This window comes from Gekko japonicus, unplaced genomic scaffold, assembly GCF_001447785.1.
Source record: "Gekko japonicus isolate JY-2015 unplaced genomic scaffold, Gekko_japonicus_V1.1 scaffold458, whole genome shotgun sequence".
Lineage (NCBI taxonomy): Eukaryota > Metazoa > Chordata > Lepidosauria > Squamata > Gekkonidae > Gekko > Gekko japonicus.
The window spans coordinates 81,760-90,343 of record NW_015176465.1 but is presented as its reverse complement, the minus strand read 5'-3'; the positions used below and the strand labels follow the sequence as shown (position 1 = coordinate 90,343).

At 48.3% G+C, this 8,584-nt stretch overlaps 1 protein-coding gene across 1 annotated transcript in view; it reads right to left on the bottom strand.

Annotated features, from left to right (window-relative positions):
* Nucleotides 1-7,557, bottom strand: part of NSUN2 (NOP2/Sun RNA methyltransferase family member 2) — a 45,912-nt gene extending 38,355 nt beyond the window's left edge. The window contains exon 1 of the mRNA XM_015427080.1: nucleotides 7,535-7,557. Within this exon, the coding sequence (XP_015282566.1) occupies nucleotides 7,535-7,557 (23 nt within the window). The remainder of the gene's footprint in view (nucleotides 1-7,534) is intronic.
* Nucleotides 7,558-8,584: the final 1,027 nt, after the last annotated feature.

The following is an 8,584-nucleotide window of genomic DNA, read 5'->3' as shown; positions in this document are numbered from 1 at the left end:
TTAGTTTGTACACTCTTATCGCGTTATCCTTTTTGGGGGGGGGGGGGGACGCGGTAAAAAAAGGTAAAGGTTTCCCTTGCTCAAAAGCCAGTCGAGTCCGACTCTGGGGTTGCAGTGCGCATCTCGGTTTCCAAGCCGAAGAGGCAGCGCTGTCCGAAGACGTTTCCGTGGTCATGGGGCTTAGTTTGTACACTCTTATCGCGTTATCCTTTTTGGGGGGGGGGGGTGACGCGGTAAAAAAAGGTAAAGGTTTCCCTTGCTCAAAAGCCAGTCGAGTCCGACTCTGGGGTTGCAGTGCGCATCTCGGTTTCCAAGCCGAAGAGGCAGCGCTGTCCGAAGACGTTTCCGTGGTCATGGGGCCGGCGTGACTAAACACCAAGGCGCAGGGAAAGCTGTTCCCTTCCCACCGAAGTGGTACATATTTAGGTAAAGGTAAAGGTCTCCCTTGCTCGAAAGCCAGTCGAGTCGGACTCTAGGGTTGTGGTGCTCATCTCCGTTTCCAAGCCGAAGAGCCAGCGCTGTCCGAAGACATTTTCCGTGGTCATGTGGCCAGCGTGACTAGACACCGAGGCGCAGAAGGCTGTTCCCTTCCCACCGAAGGCTGTTACCTTCCCACTTGCAATTTCTTGCTTTCGAACTGCTAGGTTGGCAGGAATTGTACATCTAAAGGTAAAGGTTTCCCTTGCTCGAAAGCCAGTCGGATCCGACTCTAGGGTTGCGATGCTCATCTCCGTTTCAAAGCCGAAGAGCCGGCGCTGTCCGAAGACATTTCCGTGGTCATGTGGCCAGCATGACTAAACACCAAGGCTCACGGAACGCTGTGACCTTCCCACCGAAGTGGTCCCTATTTATCTACTTGCAATGTCTCGCTTTCGAACTGCTAGGTTGGCAGGAGCTGGAACTAGAGACGGGAGCTCACTCTGTCATGCGGCACACTCGGGTCACCAAGAAGTTCAGGGAAGCATGCATTGTTCTCCCTGTAATTTATCCAAAGGCCAACCCTGTGAGGTACGTTAGGCCCAAATCACATGCTACATTCAACTCATGATCCCAACAGGGACTGGTAGGGGTGCCAACCCACTGCCAGCAACCACTGGGAGCTTTTATGGGCAGACCCCTAGCAAAACAGCATTGCTCAGGCTGTTATAGCATTTCTGGGTGAAAACCCAGCAGTGACTGTGAGGGGCCTCTTTTTTCTTTTCTGTTGAGGGGACCCACACAGTCTCCTATGATTTTTGGGGAACCAGGCCTGATTGACTGTAAGCAAGGACATCTTCTGAATGCATATGGAATTTAATAAAAAGTGATTGAATTCTACTTTGCTCTGGCCGTGTGTTGTATCACGTCCAGAAGGCGCTGTTGACTTCTTCTTTTTTTAAATTTCTCTTTATTCATTTTTCATAAAGCAAACAAGAACATGCAAAGAATCCAATAATAAACACTCGACATTCCTACAAAAGAGTTACAGTATCATTCAGGTATTTTTTGAACTTAAAGCCCCAGAGATAATAATAACAAATAACGAAAGCATCCTTTAAATTTCGACTCTTAGTACGTTACATCAGAACCCATTTTTGGTAACAGGTATTTATTGGCAATATGCCCCGTGAGGTAAGAAATGAAAATATCGGGAACCAGGTTGATTCAAATTTGAGGTTAGAGGACCGTAAAATTTGAGCTCTATGTACTTTATCTGCTATCTTAGCCATCACAAATTGATCCCATATTTTTTCATGCCAGGCTGCTATCGCTGGAGGATGAGGGGCTGTTGACTTCTGACTTAGCACTAGACGGAACCAGGTTTGTTTTAAACTATAAGCCTTTCCCTCAGGTACCAGGTGTTCTAAAGGCAGCGAGTGTCGAGGTTTAGGCTTCACTGCTGTGAGGTAACCTTTGTGATAAGCAAGTATAACACGGAGATCACTGAGGCAGGAATTGTATATTAATATTAAAGAGAACTGATTTATTTACAAGTTAGTTTAAAAGAACAGATAGGCAAGCACAGGTCTCTGGGTAGACAAAGGAGAAACCTGGCTGGGGCACATACATGTAAACGAGTTATGGCTTCAGAGAAACCATGTCCGCACTGTCATTTTTGTCACTCGTTTGTCGCTATTGCGTTGGGTTCTCTCCCCCCCCTTTTCCACATGTAGGGTTGCCAGGTCTGGGTTGGAAAATACCTGGAGGCTTTGGGGGTGGATCCGGGAGAAGGCGGGGTTTGGGGAGGGGAGGGGCCTCGGCATGGGACAAGGCCACGGAGTCCACCCTTCATAGCGGCCATTTTCTCCAGAGGAGCCAATCTCTGTCAGCTAGAGATCAGTTCTAAAAGTGGGACATCCCCAGGCCCCATCTGGAGGCTGGCAACCCTATCCACATGTGTTTTGCTCCCTAATGTCAGAACCCACAGCCAGCAACGCAGTACACACTTTCCAGGAAAGGTAATACTTAATTGAAGAGCTATAGATGCATTAACATAAGCACTGTTAAGAATGGCAGTTGCCCCTTGGGCATAATAGGATATAGGGCATTCGTATGCACACACACACCCCCACTGCGCTGGCCAATTAGGCACCCTCCCGCGCACGGGAGAAAGCTTGCAAGCCGTTTCTAGCCGAAGCTGGGAACTCGTACTCTCCCACGGCTCCCTGGAAAAGGCAGACAACACAACTCCCACCTGCACATCTTTACAGAGAAGTGTTTCAGCGCAAAGCACAGAAAGGAATGCAAGAGCAATTAAACTGAAACTGACTGACCATCCTAACCCCCATGGCAGCATAGCTGACATACTGCCCTCTCAAAAAACAACTTCTCCCGCCCATTCCGGGAGGTCTCCCGGTTTGTCCGGGAAGTTGCGATGGAACTGTTGCAATAGTCGAGGGGCCCGAATATCCCCTACTTCCACCCATTCCAGGTGCTGGGGTCCGAAATCTAACCATTCCAACAAGTACATCAGTTTTCCTCTTTTGATCTTAGAGTCCAAAATTTTAGAGATATCATAATGTTCCTCGCCCTCAATCATGATAGGAGGGGGCACCGGTGCCGATGGACGCCAAGGGCTGGAACCAGAATCCTTTTTCAGGAGGCTGAAATGAAACATAGAAACACAGCATAGCTGACACCTCTGGGGCTACTAGAGAGAGCAAAACACATGGGGGGGGGGACCCTGAAGCATTAGAGACAAACAAGTGACAAAAGTGTAGTAATATATGGCTGCAAGAGTTGGACCATAAGGGGCACGTTCAGACGGGGCATTTGAGTGGGTATATGAGCCAGTTAGAATCGGAGTATTTATGCGCGATCACACAGCCAACATCTGCCTTCCATCCCTAACCACTGCAAACACCCTTTAAACCGGTGTATTCTGCTACTAGGTCCCCAAGTGGTGGTATCCTGAGTGCTCCGGTTCTAGCCGCATTATTCCCGTCTGATCGCTCTCCGCCAGTGTAGAGCCACTTCCGTTCGGAAGCTCAAGGCTTCCGCTTTTCGGCCGCCATTTTTTTTTTTAGCTTCCTCGATGCACGCTTGGGCAAAGCTTCACCCCAGCATTTGTAAAACAACAAAAAAAGATGCTTAGTTTTAGGCTGCGGACGAGTCCGGGACCTCACGGAGGCCCTTTTCGCTGTAAAAGTTTAAAGGGAAGTCTTCGCTTCAGGGCACGCTTTTCGGGACAGGGTGTTCTGCACCTGCGCGAAGATCTCAACTCTGTGGATGGCTGCCTATGCGCATGTGTGAAATGTAAATTTTAAAAAAAACTGCCGACACACGCTGCTGCGCGTCAGTAGTGTGAACGGGCATATCGCGATGTGCTGCGCAGGCAGGAGGTGAGTGTGATCGCGTTTCTTCCGGATCAAACTGCTCCGGTTCCAACTGGAGCAGTTTATGCCGGCTTAAATGGCCCGTCTGAACACACCCAAGAAAGGCCAAGTGCCAAAGAACAGATGCTTTCGAACTATGGTGCTGGAGAAGACTCTGGAGAGTCCCTTGGACTGCAAGGAGATCAAATCAGTCAGTCCTAAAGGAAATCAACCCTGACTGTTCCCTGGAAGGCCAGATAATGAAACTGAAGCTCAAATACGTTGGCCACCAAATGAGAAGGGAGCTCTCACTGGAGAAGACCCTGATGCTGGGAAAGACTGGAGGTAGAAGAAGACGGGGACAGCAAAGGATGAGATGGTTAGACACTGTTATCGATGCAACGAACATGAGGTTGAGCAAACTCCAGAGGATGGCGGAAGACAGGAGGACCTGGCGTGATGGGGTCCATGGGGTTGCGAAGAGTCGGACTCGACTGTGCGACTGAAAAACAATGGAAGTGGACTGCCCTCGCCCAGAGGCAGAACTGGACTCCTGCTGTGCTTCTCTTCAATATTCCATCCCCTGAGAGGATCCAACCTACTGGCTAGTCAGTAAAACCCTCTTTGTGCCTGAAAGTATTAAAGAAAAGCCATAATTAGTTTAATTATAGCTAGGGGCTCTGGGGCAAGTGATGCTCTGTCTTCTTGGTGCTTGGGGGGGGTCAACAGTGGGAGGGCTTCTAATGTCCTGGCCCCACTGGTGGACCTCCTGGTGGCACTGGTATTTCTGGCCACTGTGTGACACAGAGTGTTGGACTGGATGGGCCTTTGGCCTGATCCAACATTGGCGTCTCTTATGTTCTTATGTTCTTAAATGTATGAAGTAATGTGTCATTAAAAGGTATGTGTCATTTGGGCCTAAGTGCACTCAGCAGGTTTTATGGCAGGGTGTGTACTTGAGTCCCACACTGTAGCCTAGCAATCTAATCCTTGCTTCATACTGGCATATCATCCCAGGGAGAAAGCTTAGTGCTACAGTCGGAAGGTGGCCTTTCCAGTATGAAATGAACAAACATTCTCTTCCGGTGCAAGGCATGCAAGGCTTTCCCCGTTGCCAGTTTGTGACAGAAGCAAGAGGAACACAGTTTACTCCATAGACTGATATTTAGTGACTCTCCCAATAAAAGTTTTTTTAAAACTCACCAGTTGATTTTTATAGGGAAAAATATAGCAGATTTGCTCCACGGTCCCACCCAGCACATGCTGCTGTTGTTCAGTCACACAGTCGAGTCTGACTCTTCGCGACCCCATGGACCACATCACGCCAGGCCCTCCTGTCTTCCGCCATCCTCCGGAGTTTGCTTAATTTCTTGATTTCTTTTAGGATTGGCTTTCAATTTCATGGCTGCAGTCACCATCTGCAGTGATCTTGGATCCCAGGAGCGCGAGGTCTGTCACTGCTTCCACGACTTCCCCTTCTATTTGCCAAGGAGTGATGGGGCCGGATGCCATGATCTTAGTTTTTTTGATGTTGAGTTCCAAGCCAACTTTTGCGCTCTCCTCTTTCGTCATCAGCAAGAGGCTCTTTAGGTCCTCTTCACTTTCTGCCCAGCCCATACTATACACTATATAGCCAAACACAGGCAGGTAACAGAGCAGTTACCGAAGAGGATACACAAATATTTTGAGTGTCGGTGTCATCATACAATCATGTGGAAAACAGGCAGTGCAAGAAAAGAAAGGTATAGTAGCAAAGTTCATCTCCTGCCTCTACCAAATCTCCAAATGAAAGCCAACTCTTGGCTGGATAGACTCAGTTGAAGTTCTACTGCTCTAAAAGAGACAGATGCTAAGTTACAGCAGTAGTCTAGTAGTGTACATTATTTCACTTATTTTATTTTTACTTCATTTATATCCCACCCTTATCCCCACTTGGGAATTGATTGTTCTCCTCTCCTTCCCTTTTATCCTCACAACATCCCTGTGAGGTAGGTTAGGCTGAGAGAGTGTGATTGGCCCAAGGGTACCCAGCAACCTTCCATAGCAGAGCGGGGATTCAAACCTGGGTGTCCCAGATCTTAGTCCAATGTCACTCTAGCCACCAATGTTTCCTCTAAGCTGAGTTAGTGTGAGCTAGCTCGCAGTTTTTCAGCCTCCAGCTCACATTTTTGTCTTTGCTCAGGGAGGATGTCTCCAGAGCAAACTAATTGATGCAGTAGCCAAATGGCTCGCTCGCAACTTTTAATGCCAGGAGCTCACAAAGTAGAATTTTTGCTCACAAGACTCCACAGCTTAGTATATGACACCGAAAAAGATTGCTAATATGAATGCTAACATGTCAAACAAATGTTGGAAGTGTAAAAAAGTAGAGGGCTCTTTTTATCATATGTGGTGGACTTGTGAAAAAGCAAAAAAAAATTGGAGTCAAATACATTTAGAAATGGAAAAAATTGTTAAATGTACGTTCAAAAAGGAGCCAGAAATATTACTTTTGGGACTAAAAATGGAAGACGTCAATGTGGCAAAAAGAACTTTGATGTGGTACATGATAACAACAGCCAGAATGACATATGCTCAAAGTTGGAAACAGGAAGAAGTCCCGAGCATTGAAGATTGGATTAAAAAATTACTATTTTCAGTTGAAATGGATAAGCTGACAAGAAAATTGAACAATATGGAGGCAGAAGACTTTTATGATTGGAAGGATCTAAAAGAATATTTGGAAAAGTATTGGGAAGTAAAAGACAATCCATTTTGTTTTAATAATTATTAAGAATAGAATTTTTTGAAGTAAAAAAATTAATTGTTATAGTGAAATAATAATTACCTAGTGATTTATAAAAAGGAAATTGATATATTGGTTTAAAAAAAAAAGGAAATATGTAGGAGGTTGTAGCACTGTGGGAAGCCGTATAATAGGGAGGGGGAAAGGGAGGTGGGTAGGGTATAACGGGGACAAATGTAGAAAAGTTAATGTTGATTGTGAATGTTTTCATCCTGAATAAAAGCTTTATTACAAAAAAAAAAAAAAAGACTCCACAGCTTAGAAGGCAGCATTGCTAACCACTGTATCACATCGGCTTGTTGTGTCTCCCTGTTGATTGGCATCTGTGCTTGATTCTGTCCACTAAGGACCTGGCCAAAGCCCTGGGTTCCAATCCCCACTACAGGTGCCGATTTAACATCTCCAAGCTAGGAAAAGGCCCCAGCATGCAACCGGTCGCCTGATCTCCATAACTAAAGGGTCTTGTGAAAATAAACCAGGAGGTTCCCTACAAGGCTTAAGGCCTGGTCTCAGGATAAGGAGGAGGCCGAGTTGTGTGGCACACTGTGGAACGCAGGAGAAGGACCTTATTTTCAGTGCTGTCTCTTGTAGAAATGCCCCACAACGTGTCTGGCATCGCTTCACTCTGTCCTCGATTCCCCCGTCCATCCCCGGCCACCACACATAGCTTCTTGCCAGCACTTTCATTCTCACGATACCGGGGTGTGTTTCATGTAGAGCCGTGCGCACTCGCTGGCACAGTGGAGCGGGTATTACTACCTGGCTTCCCCAGAGCAGATAGCCCTTGTGGGACAACAGCCGTCGAGATGAGAAGGCCACAAACTCCAGGCCCACCGGACTGGTGGGCCACCCCTCCCGACCCAGTCCAGGACCTGAGGATGCAGACATGGGCGGTGTGTAAAGACATTTAGGAGACCTGGACAGGGCGGTTGGGAAGGTCTTCCAACAGGGCTACCTGGTGAGCCAGCGCCGGGTCATGGTCGCAGGATGGCAGGAGGAGGCAGCTGAGGGTGTCAGCGTGGCCCATCACTTTACTAGGGCGGTGAACGAATGCATACTGGTACCCGGCCAGGAAAATCGACCAGCGGAGCTCCCTGGGCCGGAGAGAGAGTTTGCGAGTAGTAAGCAATGGGAACGTCTCGTCCGTCCACCAGCTGGTGCTCCAGGACCGCCCCAACCCCGTATGGTGAAGCATCACAAGCCAGTACCACGGGAAGAGACTCATCGAAATGGGCGAGGACAGAGTTGGAGGTTAAGAGTTCTTTCACTGCTCTGAACGCGGCAGCATGTTTGGGGCCCCAGGCCCACATGGCGTTCTTGTCGAGTAGGCGGTGCAGGGGTTCCGCAACTGCGGCCTTGTGGGGCAGGAACGAATGGTAAAAGTTTAAGAGTCTGAGGAAGGCCTGAGGTTCAGCCCTAGAGGAGGGGGCAGGCGCCTGCACAATGGTGTGGATCTTGTTGGGTGTGGGGTGGGTGCCTTGCGCGTCAACCCCGAACCCCAGGAATTTCACACGTGGTACCCCTAGCAGGCACTTCTCACGCTTTACCTTCAGGCCAGCATCGCTGAAGCGTTTGAGCACTGATTGGAGCCGCGTGGTGAAGTTTTCGGCGTCGGAGGCCGTGATCAGAATGTCATCAAAGAAGGGTTGGACTCCGGGAATACCCTTAAGAAGACAGTCCATGAGGTTTTGGAATATTACCGGGGCAACGTTTACTCCAAACTGTAGCCTCCGTACCTGGAACGCGCCTCTGTGTGTCGCAATGTGTGTCACAACGTTTACTCCAAACTGTAGCCTCCGTACCTGGAACGCGCCTCTGTGTGTCACAATGGTTTGTGCCTCAGTGGTGATATCGTCCACCGGCAACTGCTGGTACATTTGTGCCAAGTCTAGCTTGCCAAAGGCAAGTAACTGGCTCACAACGGGTACGGGGTAGGAGTGATTCTGTAGTGCTTTATTGATAGTGCATTTGTAGTCTGCACATATTCTGACATCCCCGTTGGGTT